General features: G+C 36.6%; 1 protein-coding gene across 1 annotated transcript in view; it reads left to right on the top strand.

Annotated features, from left to right (window-relative positions):
• ZSWIM6 (zinc finger SWIM-type containing 6) overlaps positions 1–25,261 on the top strand; it is a 211,207-nt gene that overhangs the window by 166,017 nt on the left and 19,929 nt on the right. Inside the window, exons 5-6 of the mRNA XM_034960047.3 lie at positions 20,355–20,534; positions 24,894–25,070. Of these exons, the coding sequence (XP_034815938.2) occupies positions 20,355–20,534; positions 24,894–25,070 (357 nt within the window). The remainder of the gene's footprint in view (positions 1–20,354; positions 20,535–24,893; positions 25,071–25,261) is intronic.

Here is a 25,261-nt window from a genome sequence, read left to right as displayed (position 1 = left end):
ACCACAGAGTTGCCAATACTAGTTTATCTCATATGGCTCTGTAGGCTCTGCAGACCCCTTCCTGACATAAGCTGTCCTGCTGGGATGGGGTTGTATACTCTGGTCTCAGTTTCTGCTTCTCTCTGCCTTGTTCAGAGTTTCCTGTAAATACAGAGGATTGGTCAATTGTATTGCTGAGAAGGCTTTACTTCCCTCCAGCACTGTTCTCAGAAGGCTCATCTGCTTCTAGGTCCTCATTACTGGGGCCTGTTTTCTTTCCCTGTGCTGTCCTACTGCTTTCTGTCTCTTAAAACTCAGAACTCTGTATTCTTGGGTCATAGACCTCGGAGTTCTGCCCTGCTGTGGGGGTGGAAAAGAGGGGTTTATTTTCTGCTTCTTTAAGTAAACAGAGTAATCTCTAGTTTGGGTCAGAAGTAAACCAAAAGAGAGAATGTATGGGCAAACCTAGGATAAATACTTGCTGTGTACTGCTATCAACTATTCTCTTGACTGTGGCTGCTAGGGTTTAATTATCCATTCAGTTACCTGTATAGGGAAGAGTGGAAATAAAGAGAAAAACTTTAAAATATGAATTAAAAAAATAGATTCTCAGGATTAAAAGAGACTTTACAGGTCATTTGATCCTATTGTCTAACCAATTGGAAATTCTTAGTAGTATCCATTGTCTAAACTGTTTCTGTATAGAATTAGATAATTTGTAACAACACTGGAGATTCACCTCCTTGTGTGTTTTTATGAAACCTTATGCTAAACATAGAGCATGGAGATTTGGTGAGGAATTAAGATGCTTTAAGGCTCATTGTAATACACTTGAGTGTTACTGTCTTATATATGTTGTGTGTTAGTAGCTTTATTTGTATCAAGAATCGATTCCAGTTACTTTCTTTTATGTCATCTTTCTACTTACAGCATTAGTCCATTGGTAGTAGATACTCTTCTCACATTAGTGGTTAATAGGAATGTCATAGCGTTGGTATAAGGTGTCCTCTTCTTTCTCATAATTCTTAGAAAGGTTCTCTCCCTACTTTTCCTGTTTCCTAAGAGATAGTACTGACTGCACTTGCCTTCAAGAAACATCCACCAATGGGAATTCTGGCTAGGGAAGTCTCCTTACTAGGCTGTGGATCTAGAGAGTACTATCATGGTAGGGTGGAGGGGGAGAGCGAGAGTGAAAATGAAGCAAGACAAGCTGGGGAAGAAGATTTCCTTTCACCATTTCTTACCCTGAAGTGGCAGCATAGAAAAATTAATGAGGTCTGAGAAGCTTCATTTTAAGCCATCTGGGATTCCCAGGGGCTTCACAGAGAATCAGGGATGCCAGGAGCAGGAAGGAAAGAAGTGGAAGCAAAGGGAAGGCTGAAGCAGCTCCTTAGGCAGCTCTGTGTATGTACCAATATCAAGCAAGGTGCTTTATACATGCTATCATAGTTAATTTAAGCTTCGTTAGGCTCATGATGGGGAGGAAAACCCAAGGAAGTTAGAAATGGTTGTCCTTAGAGGGGGTGTTCAGACACTGCCCTGCAGAGCCCCTAGGTTTGGGGTCAGGGGGAAGAGAGTGCTGAAGGGACGAGGCAGATCCTTCTCAATCAGAGCAGTGTGACTTTACCACATTACTACTAGGGTTTTCATCAAGATTGTTCTGGAGGAAAGGATTCCGATATTATAAATCCATGCTTGATAATCACTATCTTCAATAGGCTTTTAATAGGTACTCTTGTTAGACATGTACTAAAACAGGGGTTCCCCCATCCCCGGACTGTGGACCAGTATCAGTCCGTGGCCTGTTAGGAACTGAGGCACACAGCAGGAGGTGAGTGGTAGGCAACTGAGCATTACTGCCTGAGTGCTTCCTCCTGTCAGATCAGCAGTGGCATTAGATTCTCATAGGAGCACAAACCCTGTTGTGAGCTGCACACATGAGGGATCGAGGTTGTGTGCTCCTTATGAGAATCTAATGCCTAATGATCTGAGGTGGAATAGTTTTCATCCCAAAACCATGCCCCGGCAACTGCCACCCCGCCCCCGCCCCCAGTACTCATATGTGGAAAAATTGTCTTCCACAAAGCCAGTCCATGGTGCCAAAAAGGTTGGGGACTGCTGTACTAAAGGATGACTTTTAAATTTATATAAATAGCTTTTTCCTATATACTTTAGGGGAAGGCAAGATGGCAAATGATTTGCAGCAAGTGAACTTTTGTGAGGCTGCTTGCAAGCTTGTCTGATAATTGTATAACACTGTTTTCATGTTTTATCTTAAAATTCCAAAATTAATATAAGAAAAAGACTCTGTATAGTAAAATGCTAGAGCCTTCTGATGTTAATTTGCTTCAGGGAGTTAATAACTGGTCTTAGGGCTATTTTCTTAGACTTTGATCTGGTTGACAGAATACCCAGGGTAATGATACTAGTTGTCTGAAAAATGTAGGTAACTCACTCAGTTCTCTGTGCTTTCTGCTGCAAAGATAACCTTTGAAATAGAAAGCCAAATCTCTGTGATTTTAAGCTATGACTAGCTAGATTAATAAATTTCAAAATTTGCTTCAGCAAACCTGGAGAAGAGAGTGAGAAACATTAATAAAGTAGGAATCAGAGAGAGACCTTGAAGTGGCTTAGATTGGAAGCCATAGTCTTCCTTTGTGTATGATCAAGGGTGGAATGAGTTGAATGGAAGAATCCCAAACAGGGCACTTGGGTCAAATATAAGCTTGGAATGGAGAGAAAATCCTGTTAGGAGGAATACTTCCAAAATGCTCCCAAGAGCACAAAGTCTGTTTCCCCCCACCACTTTGAAGATGAGATTAATATATCCAGCAACCTGTTCACCAGAACAGATTGACCATGCACTAGAAGATATTCTTTGCTAAGCATTAGGGTCATATGTAGACCACATAATTTGAAAGATTTGCCTGTGTGTTTGGAAACCATTAACCACTCACTGTATTTAATAGTAGTATCATCAGTTATTGTCTTTATTGGCAAATTTAAACTAATGTCATACCCATCCTTTCTTAATCTTCTTTTTATTCCTGTATTAATGTCTATTTGATAATCTTACCCCTTTTTCCACTCCTTCCCAAAAATAGTGAAAGTAATTTTTATTTTTCCTATAAAGGTGAAAATATGTGCCTGATATTATAATTGATGCTCAGTAAATATTTATGAATTAAAAAGTGAATGAATAATTGAAGTGTAATGCTGACACTTACTTGGAAACATCAAGAAGCAGTTATTTTTGATGTACTGAAAACAATGATTGAAAGGTATTAATCTTTACTGAGTCCTCCATTTTCTTCTTCTGCTTTATCTAGCCTTCTCCACCCATGTGCACAATATTCATGGGTGCCTGTGTGTGCCTGGACACACACACATGCACTCTGAAATACAAACAATATAGAGTACAGAAGGGCAATGATTCTCCCTTGCCATCAATGCTGCAGGTAATCTATTGCATTAATCAGCCAGCCAGTGGGAAATGCATGGGGAGTGATTATACTATCATACACAATACAATCAGCATGAAGCACTTGTCAAGACCAATACATCAAAGTTTAATTCACTAATAGAATGAATTAGAGCAAAATGAAACATTCTGTTCTCTAGGAAACCCAACACCCATCATAGGTTCTTTCTGAACTCCACAGAAAAGTCAGTGCGTTAAGAAATTGTTTTTTTGAGTAGAATTACAGTTCCAATATGATGAAATATTACAAGCCAGTTTTCTTAGAATTCTTACACAAATATAGTGCTTAAGTGTCTACCTGACCATCAGCACTCTATACTAATCATCATTGGTAAATATGATTATTTTTTAGTGGACTCTTGATTGTCTTTTGTCCTAAATTGCTTCTTCATGGCAAATGAATGGAGGGGCATTGTATCAGTGGCTCAGGGAAGCACTTATGTGTAAATATGGATGGTGGACAGTTGAATAGGAGACAAATTAACAAGAATCTGCTGTTTATAGTGCCCTCAATTGTAGGCTCTGCTACTGTGGAGCTTACAGTCTAGTCAGGAAACAGAATAAATAAATGAAAAATAAAAAGCAACCCTGGACAGCTTAAGACAACTATAGAAACAAGGTTAATATAACGTAGGACATGTTTCAGAAAATTTTGGCAATAGATGTAATATGTTTTATGTATTAGAATAAAATAAGTCACTATTACAAGTCACTATTATGTGTCAGTTGAGTCTTCTGGAAATAGAGTTATATAGACTTTGGAGTCAGGACTATTGGATGAACCATGAAACTGTTTATGAAGGGTTTTTTATGTTTCTTATGCTTAACTGGCTTAGTTAAGCAGCCAGTGCAGAACACATGGAAAATGTTCTTGCAGCTTACCACAGTTCACATTCCTTCAGCTATTGACAGTCCTTTTTGCCTTTTTGTATCTCAAAATAAGAAAGCATCTATCATTGTGCCTTTTTTTCTTTTCTCTGATTTAAAACTTTTTAGTTTTTCCTTACCTCTCTCCTTCCCTCTCTTGAAAAGGAGGAGGGTTAGTGAGAGGTAGAGGAGGTGGCTCTGGTGACCTCCTACAGAACCTGGCTTCCAGTGAGGTTGGGCTGTTTTTGATGTATCTTTCATGTTGACTGACTGCACCAACAAATCAAATGGAATGGGAAGACTACATATCAGATAAGGGCCACAGGTTTATAGGGAGGAACATTATCCAGGATACCAGTTAATTGTTTTGGAATATCTATGATTTATCTTCCTTCCTTCCTTCCTTCCTTCCTTCCTTCCTTCCTTCCTTCCTTCCTTCCTTCCTTCCTTCCTTCCTTCCCTCCTTCCCTCCCTCCCTCCCTCCCTCCCTTCCTTCCCTCCTTCCCTCTCTCTCTCTCTCTCTCTCTCTTTCTTTCTTTCTTTTTTTGAGACAGAGTCTCGCTCTGTCACCCAGGCTGGAGTGCAGTGGTGCTATCTGAACTCACTGTAAGCTCCACCTCCCTGGTTCATGCCACTCCTGCCTCAGCTTCCTTAGTAGCTGGGATTACAGGCGTCCACCACCATGCCCAGCTAATTTTTTGTATTTTTAGTAGAGATGGGGTTTCACCATGTTAGCTAGGATGATCTCGATCTCCTGACCTCATGATCCACCCACCTCGACCTCCCAAAGTGCTGGGATTACAGGCGTGAGCCACTGCGCCCGGCAGATATATTTTCTTCCTTGACAACAAAAATTTGGTTATTTTACTTTAGAATTTTGTCAGAACTTGGTTAAGTGATAACCAATTGTGTGCCATTTAGCTAACGGTTTTGCCATGCTTGACTGGAGCAATCTCAAAAATTATTTTTGCTGTATTCCCGAGGTTTTATTTTGAAATTTTCCTAGAAATGTTTTAGTGAATTAAAAACTGGCATATCAAATTTAAAGGAGAATGTTTTCCCCAGTTAAAAGTTATTTTCCAGGCCAGGCGTGGTGGCTCACGCCTGTAATCCCAGCCTTTGGGAGGCCGAGGCGGGTGGATTACCTGAGGTTGGGAGTTTGAGACCAGCCTGGCCAACACAGTGAAACCCTATATCTACTGAAAATGCAAAAGTTAGCTGGATGTGGTGGCGCACCCTTGTAATCCCAGCTACTTGGGAGGCTAAGGTAGGAGAACTCGAGAGGCAGAGGTTGCAATGAGCCAAGATCACGCCACTGCACTCTAGCCTGGGCAACAGAGTGAGACTGTCTCCAAAAAGAAAAAAAAAAAGTTATTTTCCAAACATGGGATGACTGACATATTAAGAGAGCATTGTACTGAGAACAGTACTATAATTAGGGTCACAATTTTAGTGTGATTTGACCCAAGAAATTTTGTGACTATAGTTTTGCTAGCACAACTAATTATGCCAGTGATCTCCTATTTGTGACTGCAGTTAGGCATTTCATGGCCTCTAAATAAGTATAATTAGTTAATTGGATCATGCATGAAATTCTAGACTCTTATAATAGCCTCTGAGAACAAAAATAAATATGATAAATATTATGAATTGTTTAATAGCCGTGGAAGCCTGGGAAATACCAAAAGTGATTGTTTTACTTTGCCTGCCATTACTTCATAATGATAAACATAATAAAAAGTAGAAATTAAACTTTCCCTGTAATAACCTTTGTTTTTCTGAATTTGAGACAGAAGAAAGGGAGCCACTGGACTTTCTTATTCACCTTTAGAGAAGGTGATGCTGGTTGTACTGCTCCTCAGCCCCCACCGGCTTCTCCCCAGTCCCCACTGTTAATGGCCCTGTGCTTTCTCCAGTGATATTATACACATAGTTGTTTTCCTGGGATATATGGAGAAGACCAATATTCGTCAAAAATTCCAATTGTATCTTTTATAGAAAGTGCATAGCTTTTACTTAATCAATTCATTGTTCAAAAAACCCCACAAAAGGTACAGCTTTTATTTTAATTACTGAGATGATTATGTTAACAAAAAAACCATGAAGGAGAAGGAACTTGAAAAACAAGTTTTATTGGTGTTGGGGGGTAGCAGTGAACAGCTGATGTATTCAGTCACAAATCATGATGCTCTACCCAGAAACACACCCCAGCAGGCAAACAGCATACATGTGCATTATTCCAGAAATGCAGACACTGACTTAACTCTAACAGAGCCAATCTCAATGTTTTCAGAGAAAACAGATTTCTTCTGACTTGAATAATCAATCTTGAATCATAAATTGAGCTTTTATTTATCTACTGTTTCAATCTACAATGAAATTACTTATTTGCTTTGCCTGTCCTGAAAAATTGCAGTTTTCTTTTGTTAATTTAAGCTATTTGTAGATGGACCTGTGTAAGTTTTTGTTGGATATGCTTTCATATATATGGGAGAGACATGTTCTAAGTACATAAGAACATGTGGTTAAAGTACAGAATTTATTAGCTGTGCATTTAAGGATGCTTCATAATTTCAGATGATAATATACTATTTATATGCTGAAATATGAGGAATGGAATGATGATTCTGTCAAGACTAATATCATTTATTTTGGAATTCATATATACATAACTATACATACAAATTCCAAGTTAGAGAAGAACCTTCTGACCACATAGCTAGATCGAAGGTTAAACACCATAGTGTTTAAGAATATTGGTTTTAGGGGAACATGAATCTTAGACCAAATCCTGGCTCCCTTAATAGCAGCACAATTTTCTACTTCTCTCTGCACATCAGTTTCCTTATCTATAAAGCGGGCTTCTTTTTCATGTGAGGGTGAAATGTGAAAATACGTGTAAAGCATTCAGTACAGGGTCAGTATGAAATAAACATTCAATAAATGGCAGCAATTATTGTCAGGTGGATAAGTGTAGATGCCACTCACTTTTAGAAGTATGTTAGCGGAATTAAGTGGAGCAATCTTTGCACCCTAAAGACATTTAAAATTTTAAATGTAGAATCTAATTAGGAATCCAAAATGTGTTACCCGATATTGTTAGGATTTTCTTTGAAGTGATAAAATTAGCATACAAACCAGCATTAAATATTGCAAGGTATATTGAGATACCTTTTATACTATTAAATTTTCATAATGACTTCTTTGTATTGCTTGACTTATAGCTCTTCTCATATGATGAATGGTTTGTTTGAGTTTGATTATTTTAACTAATGACATTCTTATACTCATTTGCAAATAATTTAGTTTTCTATTTTGTAATCTAGCAGATTTATAATCTTTTTTGGTAACTGTGATAGGTTAAAGATGGCCACAGATTCTTTACTACTGTCTCATGAAAATATGAAGTCTTTGTTCCCTCCTCTAGAATCTGGGTGATTTTTATACATGTTTGATCAACAGAATATATCAAAGGATATCTTGGGCCACTTCCTGGGCCCAAACCTTACGTGACTGGCAACATCCACTTCTCATCTCTTCAAAGATCTTGGAGCCCTGAGTTTCTATATATAAGAAGTCTGGCTATCCTGAGTCGGCCTTGCTATCAGAAAGCCCATGCTATCCACATGGAGAGGCCATATTGACACAGGATGAAAGGGGAGAGGAGAGAGAGAATTTCTAACTTACAGAATTGTGAGATACAACGGTGTATTGTTATATTAAGTCACTAAGTTTTAGAGTAGTTTTTATTAACAAGAACAGTGGTTATAAGTCTAACAACACTTCATGCCTTCTTCTAATGGTTATTCTCCAAATGCTAGTAACCCCAGAAATGTAAAATATGATGATGTGTAAGACTGAAGTTCTGTTATTTCACTTAATCATATCCCTTGAATTGGACTAAGTTGGATGTTTGTCAATATTATAGGAAAGAGTATAACACAGTCTTAGAGTATTATACATTTTCATTTTTCATAATATTTCATTTGCAGTAATTCATCATCTTCAAACTCTTATGTAAGATTTCACATGGTTTGACTTCTGAGTTTTTTTCCCCAAAATAAGTTCTGATAACTTTTAATTTTAAGTTTCTATAGAAGACTATGGAACCTGGGCATTAAAACTAAAATGGCAGAGTGGATGGTAGACTAGAAGTGTTTTGGCAAAGATACTATGGGAGGTTATCCAGAGAGAGGGAAGCCGAAGGAAGAGTACGCACATAGAGAAAATGTTCAGTAACCCTGTTGGGTTGGGGATGTGTTTCAGAAATGCCTCCTGGTGGGAGTAGGTAAGGATGCAGTTGATAATCCAGAAGCTAGGTGATGCACACACCAGTGATTTGAAAATTGCCAAAGCATCTCAGACCTTTAAATCACTCTCTTTGCCTATAGGCCCAGACTGGAGTCCTGGGAGCTAGAGAGAATAATGTCTACAGGAAAACAAAACACATTTAAAAGTCGCTTATTGAAACCAAGGGAAAAGGAGAAATTGAAATGTGTTTCAATGCCAAGTGGAAATTAATTGTTCAAGAACTCATCATTACAAGTTGCAGAAGTATTTCAAGTTACTGATTTTTGTTTAATATGTTGTCTTGTTTTATTTTATTAAATGTAAAATACTTATAAGGGTATTCAGAGTGATTTTGAGTGATTCTTTAGTCTGAGCACTCCAATTCTGTTTTAACTGTTGGTTCTCAATTTCTTCAACATCCAAGTCTTTCATCACAATGGTTTGCAGGAGTGCACCTTTTGAAGCTGTGTGAATTCAACATTTAGCAAGAACACTCAAGTCTAAACAACCCGATGCGGTTAGAAATTATCGTTCCTATTAGTTAAATGAGGGAACTGCCACCACCGAGAGCCTCAGTGTGCTTGCCTAAGGTCTTATGGCTGGTAATCCATATCTTAACCTTTCCAGATCAGACCTTGTTCATCAAAAACTTCTTCTGCTTGGAAATATAAAACAATAAGTGTGTGAGGTGGGGCAAAATGGTGATGATAATTTGTACATCTGAATGTTTGGTGGAAAAGATTGGCTTTCAAGGAGAAGAGTTCATTCTTGCCACCCACATTTGCCGAGTATGGGTTCCTGTCCACTGGCACTCTGCTTTTGGGGGGATGCAGAAGTAACCAAATGGCTTGCATGACTATTAGTGTTCTGCCTCAGCAACATTCTTCCCACATTCTCTGACTGGCTAGGTGTAAGACGTGAATAGGTTTAAGACCATTAAGTGGATTGGAACCATTTACTTTGTGTGACGAATGCTTTTTTTTTTTTTTCTTCCCTGGGGGATTGCCTCCCTAGTTTTGGTTTACTTTGCCTTATATGTTACAGTGCCATCTTTTTGCTAAAATCACTGAGTATGGAATAGGCAGTATTAGAAAGGAGAGTAGAAACATGCTGGATGTTAGAGAAAAGCTAGAGCTGATATGTGCCAGATGATGCACACACCAGCAATTTGATAATAGCCTTTATGTGCTTTGATGCCTTGAAGCCAGGAAAGTAATTTAAAAGTATTGAACTTGCTTTTATTGTAATTCATAGCAAATAATTAAGTGTTCTTTGTGAAAGAACCAGTAGTACCTGACTAGGTGCCAGGTCCTCTGTTAGGTGCAGAAAATGATGACTTTTCTCACTGAGCCTTCTGTCCTGGTTTGGGCCGAGTCCTTAAAGGGTTACTATTTCAGAGGGACAGCAGAATGAAGTGTTTAATCATCAAATAGCTTTATTTTTAAAGCTACAAATGTTTCAGGCGTATTGAAGGGAAAGGAGATAAATGCCCAAAGTGGGACTCTGAATTAATAAAATTTGGAGAATGACTTGCTCAATTTGGTTAACTTGGTTATTAAGGCTAATTACAGCTTTGTAGTGATGACTGTTAAGATAAAAGACCATATCTATTATAGCTTTGAACTTGAATCTAACATTAAGAACATCTTTTAGGATGAAACCTCTCTTTAGGGAGGTGAGCAATAAAAGAATGTTGCAAACAAATTAATAAAGGCTTGGTTTTTAAAAAATTTCTCATTCTGCAAAATGGAAATTTTCTAATTAGAGAAATGTAAGCATGCATTTCTGTAAGCATCTGAGTTTTATGGAGTTCTTTTTTCTTCAAAATCATAGAAATCATTGTTTAAAGTTGCCAAGAATATTTAGCATCTTGTTTTTAAGGACCTCAACCTCTCTGAGTTTTAGTTTTCTTATCGCTATGGTCTGAATGTTTGTGTCCTCCCCAAATTTTTTATGTTGAAATTCTAACCCCCAAGGTGATGGCATTAGGAGTTGGGGCCCTTGGGAGGTGATCAGATCATAAGGGTGAAGCCCTCGTGAATGTGATTAGTGCTATTGTAAAAGAGGCCTTAGGGAGCTTGCTTACGCCTTTCCCCATGTGAGGACACAATTAGAAGGTGCCATCTATGAGGGGCATGCCCTCACCAGATGCCAAATTTGCACCTTGATGTTGGACTTCCTACCCTCCAGAACTGTAAGCAGTAAATGTTTGTTGTTTATGAGCTACCAAATTTATGGTATTTTTGTTATAGCAGCCTAAATAGACTAGGACACTTACCTTTAAAATAGAATAGTAATTCTGACTGTGAAGGGTTATTGTAACAAGTTAATGATAAATGATTGTAAAGCCCTAAATATGATGCCTCTAGCCTATAGTGGGCACCCAATAAATGGTGACTATAAATGGGAATATGATTATTTAATTTTTAAGGTTGTACAAGTCTTACTATACTATAAAATACATACATACTGTAAGTACTATAAAAATACATACACTAAAATTTTTTAGTGTACAGTTTTGAGTTTGGATAAATGCATATCGTCATGTAACCACCACCACAATCAAGATAGAGAACAGTCTACCACCTCCCAAAAATTCCCTCATGCTGTCCCAGTCCCTAGCAACCACTGATCTGTTCTCAGTCCCTTTAGTTTCGCCATTCCAGAATATCATATCAGTTGAATAATAAGCTTGTGTGTGTATACCCTTTTGATTCTGGCTTCCTTTATTTAGTATTGTATATTTGAGATATTATGTGTACATCAGTGGGTTTTTGTTGTTGTTATTGCTGAGTGGTATCCTCTGTATGAATGTACCATAGTTTGTTTATCCATTCACCAGTTGAAGGACATCTAGATTGGTTCCTGTCTTTCACATTTACAAATTAAGCAGCTATAAACATTCTTGTACCAGTTTTTGTGTGAACATAAATTTGTATTTCTCTTGGGCAAATCCCTAAGAGTGGGATTGCTGGGTCATATGGTCAAAATACATTTAACTTCATGTGAAACCGCCAAACTGTTTGCCAGAGTCTGTGCCATTGTAAACACTCTTCAAACAGCAATTTATGAGCATTCCAGTTGCTCCACATCCTTGCCTGCAGTTGCTGTCAGGTTAAAAAATTTTTTTTATAATTGTAGCTATTATAATACGTATATAATGGTATCTCATTGTGATCTTAATTTGTATTTTCTAATGATTAACAATATTGAGTATGTTTTTTGTCTGCAATTTGGCATCTGTGTATTTTCTTTGGTAAAATGTCTTTCTGAATTTTTGCCCTTTTCTGAAAAAATGGACTGTGTTTTAAAGCAGTTTTAGATTCACAGAAAAATTGAGCAGAGATTTCCCATATACCCCTTCCCCCCAGCTTATGCATATTCTGTCTCATTATCAATATCCCCCACCAGAGTCATACAATTGATGAACCTACACTGACATTTTATTACCACCCAAAGTCCATAGTTTACATTAGAGGTTCGCTCTTGGTGGTACGCATTTGATGGGTTTGGACAAATGTATAATGATACATGTATCCACCATTAAAGTATCAAACAGAGTAGTTTCACTATGCTAAAAATTCTCTATGCTGTTCCTATTCATCTCTTCCTGCACCCAAACTCCTGGCTACCACTGTTCTTTTTACCATCTCCATAGTTTTCTCTTTTCCAGAATGTCATATAGTTGGAATATTATAGTATGTAGCCTTTTCAGATTGGATCACTTAGTTAATATGCATTTAAGTTTCCTCTATGTCTTTTCTTGGCTTGATAGTCTTTTCTTTGCCCAGTTTTATTGAGTTAAACTCCTTAATGAGTTTTGAGAGGATTTACATATTCTAGATCCAAGTCCTTTATCACATGTACAAGTTGCAGGTATTTTCTCCTAGTCTGTAACTTGTTTTCTCATTCTCTTAACAGTGTCTTTTGTAGAATAAAACTTTTAAATTTTGATGAAGTCTACTTTATCAATTTCATCTTTTATGGGTCATGCTTTTGATTTTGTATGTAACATTATCTTTGCCTAAATCAAGGTTACAATGATTTTCTCCTAAACTTTTTTCTAGCAGTTTTATGGTTTTAATTTTTTTATTTAGGTTCATGATCCACTTTGAGTTTTTTTATAAAGTATATAATATGGATTTTGGTTCATTTTTTTTACATGAATATCTAATTGTTCCCAGCACCAGTTGTTGAAAAAACTTACCTTTTCTCCACTCAATTGACTTTGAACCTTGAATTGACTATATTTGTATAGGTGTATTTCTGAACTCTATTCTGTTCCTTTGATCTATGTGCCTATCCCTTCATCACTAGTGCAGTTTTGATTACTGTTGCTTTATAGGAAGTCTTAAATCTTTTGTCTTTGTCCTTCTTACAACTTTGCCCTTTTTAAAAATTGTTTTGGCTATTCATTCTATTGCATTTCTTGTCACTATACACACAAACACTGGCTAGGATTTTCAGTGAGGTTATGTAGAATATATAGATCAATTTGGGGAAAATTGACATGTTAACAGTATTGAGTTTTCCAATCCATGAACATGGTAACCTCCCACTTTTCAATATTGTCTTTGATTTCTTCCATCAGCGTTTTGTAGTTTTTAACATAGAGACTGCACATATTTTCTTAGAATTATAAGCCAAGATTTTTTGGTGCTAAGATAAATAGTACTTTGTGGGTAAGTTTTGATTTCCAGTTGTTCATATTTAGCATATATATCTACAGTTTTTTGTTTGATTTAAGTGTTTTTTTTTTCATTTGAACTTATCTAATATGACCTTCTTATACTTACTGGTTCTAGGAGCAATTTTGTCCTTTCCACTTGATGTCTTTAATCCCCTTCCCTTGCTTTATCGGCCTGTCTAGAATTTCCATTGTGATGCTGAATAGAAGTGGTAAGAGCAGACATTTTTGCGTTGTTTCTATCTTAGGGGAAGAATATTCAGTCTTTTGCTATTATTGTGTTAACTATAGGATTTTTTGCAGATGCCCTTTATCAGGTTAAGGAAGTTCGCTCCTATTCCTAGTTTACTGAGAGCTTGCTTTATCATGAAGGAATGTCAAATTTTGCCAAATGCTTTTTCTGTATCTGTTGAGATTATTATATGGTTTTTCTTCATTAGTCTAAATATGGTGAATTATACTAATTTATTTTTGAATGTTAAACTAGCTTTGCATTCCTGTGATAAACCCTATGTTGTTGTGTATTTTCCTTTTCTGATATTGCTTAATTAGATTTGCTAATATTTTTGTTGAGGCATTTTACTTCTATGCTCATGAGGGATATTGATCTGCAGTTGAGCCTACTTGTAATGTTTTCATCTGGTTTTAGTATCAGGGTAATAATGCTGGCCTCATACGGTGGGAACCCTTCCCTCCTCTTCCATTTTCTGGAAGACATTGTGTAGAATTGATACTATTTCTTAAATGTTTGGTAGACTTCTCCAGGGAAACATCTGGATCTGTATTGTTAGAGATTTTTAACTGCAAATTTAATTTCTTTAATTAATTTACAACCATTTAGATTATCATTTCCTCTTGAGTGAGCTCTGGTAGTTTGTGACTTTCAAGGAATTTTTTCATTTTATCTAAGTTGTAGAATTTATGAGCATGAAGTTGTCCAGAGTATTCCCTTAGGATCCTTTTAGTATCTCTGAGATCTATAATGATGTCACTGCAACCTCCACCTCCCTGGTTCAAGCAATTCCCCTGTCTCAGCCTCCAAAGTAGCTGGGTTTATAGGCACATGCCACTATGCCCAGCTACTTTTTTTTTGTATTTTTTAGTTGAGACAGGGTTTCACCATGTTGGCCGTTGGAGTTTCTCAAACTCCTGACCTTAGGCAGTCCACCTGCCTCAGTCTCCCAAAGTGCTGGGATTACAGGCGTGAGCCACTGCCTTCTTGCTGCATCATTCCATGACACAGGACAGAAGGGCAAGACAATCACGCATGCAAGAGCGTAGGTTAGAGGCCCCAAATCATCCTTTTATCAGAAACCTACTCCTGCGATAACTGACCCACTCCCACCATAACAGCATTAATCCATTCATGAGAGCACAGCTTTCATGACCTAATCACTTCTTAAGGGCCTCACCTCTCAACACTGTTGCATTGGGGATCATGTGTCTAACACATGAACTTTGGGGGACACATTCAGACCATAGCAGTATTCAGGTATTTGATAATTTTCTGGCTACTTGTTCTGTTAGTTACTGAAAGAAGAATGTTGAAGTCTCCAAATATAATTGTGGATTTGTCTATTTCTCCTTTAAGCTCTGTCAGTTTTGCTTCCTGTATTTTGAAGTCTTATTGTGAGGTGCAGCAGAGTCATCTGGGATTATGTCTTTTTGGAAAACTGTCCGTTTTATCTTTATGTAATGCCCCTCTTTATACCTGGTATAGTATTCCTTGTTCTAAAGTTGGCTTTATCTGATACTGATATAGTCATACCAGCTTTATTTTATAGTGTTTTTTCATGGTATATCTTTTTTCTTCCTTTTACATTTAATCTATGTCATTATATTTACAGTGGATTTCTTATACACAGTATAAGAAAGATTTGGGTCTTGTTTTTTAGCCTGATTTGACCATTTCTTTTAATTTATATGTTTAGACCATTTATATTTTATATAATTATTGATGTGGTTGTTGAATTTAGGTCTACCATTTAATCATTTGTTTTTTGTTTATCCCCTCTGTTTCCATTCATCTCTTCCCTCTCTCTTGCTTTCTTTTGGATTATTTATTTTAAAAATGTTTTATTATAATTTAATTTCTATTATCCTTTGTGTTTGTATCTCCTAGAATATTTTTGGTGGTATCAGCATTGTAGTAAACAGACCTAAGCTTTCACAGTCTACTTGAAGTTAATATTTTGCCATGTTAAATGGCATGTAGAGTATAACAAAAATATACATATATATATATATAAACTATATATATATATAGTTTTGTGGTTGTTAGGCTCTACATGCCATTTAACATGGCAAATATATATATATCTTATATATATATATAGTTTATAGATACAGTTTTTATATATATTTTTCCTTTACTCTCCCTTTTTTATGTTATAGTTGTCATGTGCAGTACCTCTATGTGCATTTAAAACTCCACAAAATGGTGCTTAAATTCTTGCTTTTAACCATCATACTTTTAAAGAACTTAAAAGTCAAAAATAATCTATTTACTGAGATATTTTATCATTTCTGTTGTTCTTCCTTTATTCCTGAACTTCCAAGTTTCCTTCTGATACTATTTCTCCTGGGCATAAAGAATTTCCTTCAACATTTCTTTTAGAACAGATGTCTTGGCAACGAATACTGTAAATTTTCCCTGATCTGGGTATGGTTATATTTCATCATCACTCCTGAATGATATTTTTGCTGGATATAGAATTCTCATTGACATTTCAGTTTCTTTTAATGCTTTAAAGATATTGTTCCATTGTATTCTGTTTCCTGATGAGAAATTTCTAATTATTCAAGTCACTATTCTTCTATGTGTGGTATTTTGATTTTCTCTGTTTTCAAGATTTTTTTTCTTCATCTTTGCTTTTCAGCAGTTTATGATATGTTTGGGAATGGTTTTCTTTGAGTTTATCTTATTTGAGGTTGGCTAAGCTTCTTGGATCTGTAAGTTCATATCTTTCTCCAAATTTGGGAGGTTTTCATTCATGATTTCTTCCAATTTTTTCTTCTCCTCATCTTTTGGGAATCGAAAGACATAAATGTTAAACCTTTTGATATTTTCTTACTTGTGGGCTCGGCTCATTTATGCCTAGTTGTTTTTCTCTCTTCTCTTCAGTTGAGATCATTTCTAGCTTCACATTCACTGACTTTTCCCTCTGTCATCTCCGTTCTGCTATTGATCCCATACAGTTAATTTTTAATTTCAGATATTGTTTTATTGGCCCTAAAATTTCTGTTTAGTTCATTTTTTTGTAGTTTATATTTCACTTCTGAAAACTGCCTTTCTATTCCTTTCAATAGTGCTTACTTTCATCTCATGGAGCATAATTACAGTAGTTGGTATAGAGCTTCTGACTGATAATTCTAACATCTAGTTCATCTTGCTTGGTATCTGTTGACTGTTTTTTCCTCTTGAGAATTGGTCACATTTTGCTGTTTCTTCATAAGTCACATAATTTTGAGTCCTGGACATTTTGAATATTGTATCATGAGAGCCTGGGGATTGTTTAAAGAATTGAAATCCTCAGGAGATTGTTTTTTTTAAATTATTTAATTAATTATTTATTTATTTATTTATTATTATTATACTTTTAAGTTTTAGGGTACATGTGCACAATGTGCAGGTTAGTTACATATGTATACATGTGCCATGCTGGTGTGCTGCACCCACTAACTCGTCATCTAGCATTAGGTATATCTCCCAATGCTATCCCTCCACCCTCCCCCAACCCCACAACAGTCCCCAGAGTGTGATGTTCCCCTTCCTGTGTCCATGTGTTCTCATTGTTCAATTGCCATCTATGAGTGAGAACATGCAGTGTTTGATTTTGTGTTCTTGTGATAGTTTACTGAGAATGGTGATTTCCAATTTCATCCATGTCCCTACAAAGGACATGAACTCATCATTTTTTATGGCTGCATAGTATTCCATGGTGTTTATGTGCCACATTTTCTTAATCCAGTCTATCATTGTTGGACATTTGGCTTGGTTCCAAGTCTTTGCTATTGTGAATAATGCCGCAATAAACATACGTGTGCATGTGTCTTTATAGCAGCATGATTTATAGTCCTTTGGGTATATACCCAGTAATGGGATGGCTGGGTCAAATGGTATTTCTAGTTCTAGATCCCTGAGGAATCGCCACACTGACTTCCAGAATGGTTGAACTAGTTTACAGTCCCACCAACAGTGTAAAAGTGTTCCTGTTTCTCCACATCCTCTCCAGCATGTGTTGTTTCCTGACTTTTTAATGATTGCCATTCTAACTGGTGTGAAATGGTATCTCATTGTGGTTTTGATTTGTATTTCTCTGATGGCCAGTGATGGTGAGCATTTTTTCATGTGTTTTTTGGCTACATAAATGTCTTCTTTTGAGAAGTGTCTGTTCATGTCCTTTGCCCACTTTTTGATGGGGTTGTTTGTTTTTTTCTTGTAAATTTATTTGAGTTCATTGTAGATTCGGGATATTAGCCCTTTGTCAGATAAGTAGGTTGTGAAAATTTTCTCCCATTTTGTAGGTTGCCTGTTCACTCTGATGGTAGTTTCTTTTGCTGTGCAGAAGCTCTTTAGTTTAATTAGATCCCATTTGTCAATTTTGGCTTTTGTTGCCATTGCTTTTGGTGTTTTAGACATGAAGTCCTTGCCCATGCCTATGTCCTGAATGGTAATGCCTAGGTTTTCTTCTAGGGTTTTTATGGTTTTAGGTCTAACGTTTAAGTCTTTAATCCATCTTGAATTGATTTTTGTATAAGGTGTAAGGAAGGGATCCAGTTTCAGCTTTCTACATATGGCTAGCCAGTTTTCCCAGCACCATTTATTAAATAGGGAATCCTTTCCCCATTGCTTGTTTTTCTCTTTCCCCATTGCTTGTTTTTCTCATTGATTGTTTTAAAAAATTTCTTAAAGCATGCAACAAACCAGGGTAGATTCAGACCATAAATTGTTTCCCCTCCATTGGGTGATAGTTCCAATGTCAGTTAGTTTTCAAAACCTTGGTTATGCTGCCTTGGATCTGTCTCATGCATATGAAGTGTGACCAGGACTTCTACCAGTTTGTACACAGAATTCAGAGATCCCCATTTCCACCTCCTGGTTTGGGGGTCCTTTTTCCCTGTGCTTACACCAGCTCGATAAGCATTCTCAAGTTTTTGCTGCATGTGTCGTTTATAAAGTTCCCTGGATGGGGCTAATTTTATTTCAATGCTAGGAGAAAAAAAAGAAGGGGAAACATAATGGCAAGTCACCCCCATCAGGATTGCTTCTCCAGGTTTTATTTTCTCTCTCCAATCTGCTTGCTCTTACTTTTCAGAATCCTCAGGTTACTAGTTTTTGTATTTTGTCCAAAGTTTTTGTTGTTATCATTGGGAGGGACGGGTGTGGACTTACTCCATCTTCACTAGCCATGTTGTATTTTTAATTGGCATTTTAAAATATAGAAATGCAGATTGTAAATATCTGTGGCTTAGATGGGTTGTGGCCCTTTTTGTTTTCTGTTGATAAAAGCTATTTGATATTTAAAATAATAGATACTCTTACATAGCAGTCCCCAACCTTTTTGGCACCAGGGACTGGTTTCATGGAAGACTGTTTTTCCACGGATGGTGGGTGGGAGAGGATGCTTTCGGGATGAAACTGTATCACTTCAGATTATCAGGCATTAGTTAGATTCCCATAAGCAGCATGCAACCTAGATCCCTCACATGTGCATTTCACAATAGTATTCGTGTTCCTATGAGAATCTAATGCCACCGCTGATCTGACAGGAGGCAGAACTCAGATGGTAATACTTGTTCGTCTGCCATTCACCTCCTGCTGTGTGGCCAGGTTCCTAACAGGCCATGGCTTAGTTCCTAACAGACCACAGACTGGTACCAGTCTGCAGCCTGGGGGTTGGGGACCCCCGCCCTAATGGAAGAAGCTTGTTTATTTTTAATGAGGAAGAATGTACGCCCTATCTTTTGGATAAATAAAACATAAACAGTTTTCATTCCTACCATTATTATGCATTTAACAAATGATTAAAACATAAACAGACATGCACACATACCTTTTCAAAGAAGTAGTGTTGTGAAAAGCTTTGGAATACTGGTAGCTGTCTTGCTTTGAAATTTAAGTAAAACTTGAACTTTTAAAATTTGTGAAATATTTGCTTAAATTTTCTACTTCTTTGAAGAATGTAGAAAGGAATAATTTATCAGACCTTAATTATTCAAATTATGAATTATGTCTTTATTCTAAATGTATGATTGCCTTTCCTTTGAAAAACTAGGGAAATTTTGATTATGGTTTAGTAATTTTACTCATGAGCATATAAATTTAGTGATTTCAACTATATTTTTAAAATCAGTTCCTGATTAAATCATTTAGGGAAGTATGTTTAAATGAATTTTATTTTTGAAAGACGTATTTTACTGGCTTTTTTTTGCCCCAAACTATTCACATTTTACTGACGGATAAATATGCATACTAATTAATAAACATAATAAAGTTTGAAATTATAAGGAGAACAGGAAGTTGTGTCCACTATATGCCTTAATGATTTTATTGTAAAAAGTAATTTTAGAAAGTAAATTCAATTTTTGTGCAGAACCATTTGGAGTGATATATTGCAGTATCCATGTATAGAGTCTGTAAATTGGACACTGGGATTGTATATGTTATTGGCATTTTTGTCTAAAATGTCATACAAGTAAGAAGTTGATTACTATTGGCATTTGTGAAATATGAAGTATATTTTATTATGTAAGAGTATTTGGATATTTGGTTCAAACTTTGGATCTATTGTCCTCCTTTCAATAAACTCTCTGTGGGATTTGTGGCTTATGTTAAGGAGAATTAAGTTATAAAAATGACCGACTTGGATCTCTTTTGAAATTGTTTAAAATTTATAATTAACTTGATAATTTAAAAAATTTAAATTTAAAATTTTAAGTATATAAATTACATTTTTAAATTTTAATAAATTTAAACAATTTAACTTGATAAAATTGGATGTTTTTATAATTTTTGAACATTTATTTTCCTTTCCTCCTTTAAATTAGGTGCTCTGTGGATGTGTATAGTTTTAAACCCCCACTGCAAGTTGGAGCAAAAGGCCAGTTGGCTAAAACAGCTGAAGAAATGGAATAGTGTTGATGTCTGTCCATGGGAAGACGGAAATCATGGCAGTGAATTACCCAACTTAACCAATGCTCTGCCTCAGGGTGCAAATGCCAACCAAGGTGAGTCTACCATAATGTTCTGCTTAAATTGTAGCTACTTAATTATGCATATGTGCTTATAATAGTAACTTACAATGTATATGGGAAAATGATTTTACCAACTTAAGAACTTACAACTCCAGTACTTAATATGTGTTGACTGTGAGTGTATGTGTGTCTGTGTGTATGTTTTAAATTTAACTGAGATATTTGTATACTTTTTTATATTCTCAGAATATGGATGGATATAATACTTATTTTATATACTAGTATGTGTTAAAATGGCCTATTAATGATTTATTATGGACATTCTTCTCTAATTTAAAAAGATCATGGAGTAGGATGGTTAATATATTACTTTTAAAACAAACTGTCAAGAGGCTTGAGGAGCTATATGTTTTTATTTTTCTTGGTCAATCCATGTTTGATCTATTGCATAATTTAGTCACTTAAAAATTCTTAGTTTTAAAATGTAGTAAGGAAATATTTTATGACTCGACTGAAGGACATAGAATGCTGTTGACATTTTACTGGGAAATTTTTTTATTGTGAGGGGTTGTCTAGCATAGTTGTCCCCACCTGCTGTAGGCTAATAGTGCCCTCCAAGTTTTGGGACAACCAAGAAATGCTCCCAGACATTTCCAAAAGAACCTCTGTCTCATTTCTGTCCTGTTTTTTTTTTTTTTTTTTTTTTTTTTTTAGCTTCTCCCTCTCTATTGTACCTATCTATTCAACCCAAGTCTCTCCCATCTTTAAAAAACTTCCTTCCTTGGCCCCATTTTCCCTTCTACCTGCTGCAGAATGTTCTCTTCCCTTTCAAAATGAAATTCTTAAGTAATTATTTCTTGCCAATAGAAATTTTATTAACTAATTCATGACACTATTTTTGCATGATTCAGTGCATTTTTTGGGAGAAAATTTGAAAGATTTTAAAGTCATGATAGAAGCAAGGTGGGAATTAAGTAACATTAGGATTCAGAGTCAAGACTACATTCTCTATGTACTAGCCACATGCTGAATTTGTACTACTAGAAATAACTGGAACAATGTGCTGAGTTTGAATGTGATGTTAGTATAGTGTTTTTAGTCTCTGCAAAGAAAGAAAATGATATGTATTACTCCATAGGGACTTTTCCAATCAAAAAGAAGTTTTAGGACTTGAGAAAGACAATTGTCTGACTCTGCCTTGTCTAGAGATATTTGCCATGGGAATTCAATATTTGAAGTCTGTCATATCTTTATTGCCCATGATGATTGTATTTAATAACTTCGAAGAAAATAAATGTATCCCACATACCCCCAGTTTTTTTCCAGGTGCTCAGAATTTTTAAGTTTAATTGTTCAACATTTATTCTCTTCCATTGCTAGGAAAGGGTATGCCTACATCTACATAGGTAATATCCTTAATCCCCTTCTATTTATACTATGTTTCATTTCCCACTGCTTTTGGGGACTGCTACTCAAAACATTTTACATTTTACTTTTTACATTCCATTTATTCTGTTACCCTTGATTAAGCATGAATATTTCATGGCCTTAGAAAGCTGGTAAAAAATGGTCCAGCCTCCAGACTTAAAGAGTTCATTTCACTTATGGTTTGGCCTAGATGATACAATTCGGGACCTTGTTTCTAAGGGCAGTGTTTATAGCTGTTGGACCGAAAGGCACCAGGGTACCTACTTTTAGCAGAATACCCCCATCCTTCTGAGGGGCTGTCAGAAGAGACATGCCTACAGAGGAGGTCTGGTGTTCATACCTGTAGTGCCTTCCCTGTAAAGCTCAGCTGGCTCCCCAGGGTAGAGCTTGTGGTGGCCAATAGAGTCCAGCAGCTGTGCCATTGCAGCTGGACTGAGTGTGCACACAGTATAGGCCATGGACGGAATTTCTTGTGTTTACACATTAGAGTGAATGTGAAGGGCTTATCCAGGCTCTGCCTCTGCTGAGGTAATTTGTTAGAATTAATGAATAACAACATTGCAATCTATACCCTTTGAAAGAGAATAATTTTTTAATATACCAAAAGTATAGCGAATTTTATAATTTTTTTAGTAGAAGAACAAAAATATCTCCTTTTTACTTAATTTCCCAAGTTTTCCTTAATCAGCATGTATTACTATTTTGTGTACTTTTTGAAAAATTCTTACAAATATGTGTATTTATCATTTAAAAAAATTGATCAAGATAATTATTTCCCTTTTTTCAATCTTACTGCACAATTGAATAGCCACCGACATTCAAGATTTTAAAAAGTTGACTAATTTTGATACCTAGTCAAACCAAATTTTTAATTGTATATCTTCTATGTCCAGCTACATACTTAATTTTATGTGTTTCCCATATTATTACAGGACTTGTCATTTAAATTTCATTTCATGAGTATTTAGCCTCTTTTGTTGTCATTGGTTTTATTAGAGCTAACCATGTTAAAAGCCTAGTGTGTGTACACAACATTTCTCTACACTTATATAGTCACATATAAACATGTGAAAGGTTCAGGTATTTATTAATGTTTTATAAAAATGGAATCATGTTAACAGCTTGCTATTTGAGCCAAATCAATAGGCAGACCTCTAACTCACTCTTTTAATACATGCATAATACTAAGTTGCTCTTTTAAAGTCTCGTTTTAGTTTTAAATTTTGTTTCTATGATTTCAGCTTAACAAAATAAATGAAATGACAAAAGATACTTACATGAGGCTAAAAAACACTTATGTGAGGCTTGGACTTTGAAACATTTGATCAATTGACTGTGAGAGGTCACGGAACCAATTTCTTGCTGGGCATGGGTATGTTTATTCTGCTCAGCAAAAAGCCCCAATAGATTCAAAACGTCCTTAAATGTAGGACTTTGCCTTCTCCCTTGCAGTTTCACTATCCATCCACCTCTAGTGAGGAGTCTGGGTGGGAGCCATAGCAGATCATCATTATTTATGCCTCTCAAATGATCTACCACACATGCATTTTGATACGTCTACCATTCAGGTGCAGATAGCTAAGTTGACCTGAGACCAAACTGAAGTAATGTCTCTTTGTTAAAGACTTGTCAAAAGCCTTTCCAAACCAGCTGAAGTAGCTGAATTTTCAGTAAGGATATCTGTGTTTTAATCTCCACTGTCACTGCCTGATGGTGTGACCTTGGCAAGTCACTTTACTTTCCTTGCTTTTCAGTTCCATCAGCAGAGTAAAGGGGTTGGCGTAGATGAGTTCTCCAGTCTCTTCTTCTCAATTCAGTTGTCCTTTGATTTTTGTGTTTTCCCTTATGTCTGTGCTCAGCCAAAGGTCCGGTGACAGGAAAATGAAATCTTACCAATTAAGGAAGCTCCAGATTTTGCTTCTCATTTAATTAAGTCTCAGAACAATGAGAGGTTATATTTGAACTAGGTTAAGTACACATAAATAAAAATAGTTTGTTAACCTGATTTCCAGTTGAGGATTGCTAAAGTTTGTGCCACAGTTGAAGGTAAGTTTAGAGTGGGAACCCAAGGGGTGGGTGTGCAGGTAGAATTTGAACCATATAATCCTTAGGAATTGAATAATCCCAGGAGTTGAGGTGAGAATATCCTTTATTCCCCAAACATTTCTTTTCTCCGTCAGGTCCTGAAACTTGAACCCTCTTCGGAGTGTATGGCTCTGCTCTTTTGTGATGCCCTGGCATACACTATGCTGGGGACATCACACCAGTCATGGAACCTGCCCAGGAGTCAGGAGGCAGCCTGTAGGGGCAAGGTAAGTGCGCTGGTTTGTTTTGTAGCTATGTTGTGTGGCTTTGTGAAATGTTAAATATATGCATTTATGCCCTTTGGGATATAAAGTGATATTTAAGCATTATATCCCAAGAAGCATAATAGTTTTAATTGTGCAAAACCGCACAATATAGTTAAAAAATACAACCAAAAGCACAACCCTTATGCATATCTTTAAAGGCTGACTGCATAATCCTGAAAGGTTCCATGGCTGGTGTCGCATCTCTTGCATAGTGTTTGTGAGAGCTGTTGATCCCATAAGGGCAGCCCACCACAGCACCTCAGAAGTGGGGAGCAGTGAGTTTTCCTGTGACTTTTGTGCCGAGTGGCTCCTTTGAGTGTATCTGGCATGGAAACTAGACTTGACAATTCTTTTTGCAGGACGCCTTTAACCTTAGCTTTAATGGCTGCAGAATGTTTGTGTTTGATAAACAAGTGAGTGAATGGTGGCTCTTGGGCTGACCTGCCTCTTAGTACTTAGAATGTGAGAGTATTCACCCTTCACCCTTCTGCTTAGGGGGTGCAGGACAATGTGTGTGGGTGTGTTCATGAACATCTGGCCACAGAATGGTATGACTGATTTATTCACATGTGAATAATAGCTGACACGGCTTTCTGAATTGTGGAAAAAACAGATTCATCGAACAGGCCACATCGGACAGTGTTCACCCGAGCCATCGAGGCATGTGATCTCCACTGGCAGGATAGCCACTTGCAGCACATTATCAGCAGTGACCTATACACCAACTACTGTTACCATGACGACACTGAAAACTCCCTCTTCGACTCCCGCGGGTGGCCCCTCTGGCATGGTAAGTGACCAAACCGGAAAGACATTTCCATGACTTACTTCTTTGTTTAGTTTCTATAGCATTACTGGAATGGGAGGTGGAGAATTGAAGGATTCAATGGGAGATGGATGAATGCTTGGCAATAGGAGCTGAGATTTTCATTCAAATCCAAGTTCAGGAATGGTTTCTTGTGTCTTTTTAATAGTATTTTG

The sequence above is a fragment of the Pan paniscus genome, chromosome 4 (assembly GCF_029289425.2).
Source record: "Pan paniscus chromosome 4, NHGRI_mPanPan1-v2.0_pri, whole genome shotgun sequence".
Lineage (NCBI taxonomy): Eukaryota > Metazoa > Chordata > Mammalia > Primates > Hominidae > Pan > Pan paniscus.
Note: the sequence above shows the minus strand (reverse complement) of the source record. Positions and strands in the feature narration are given on the sequence as shown.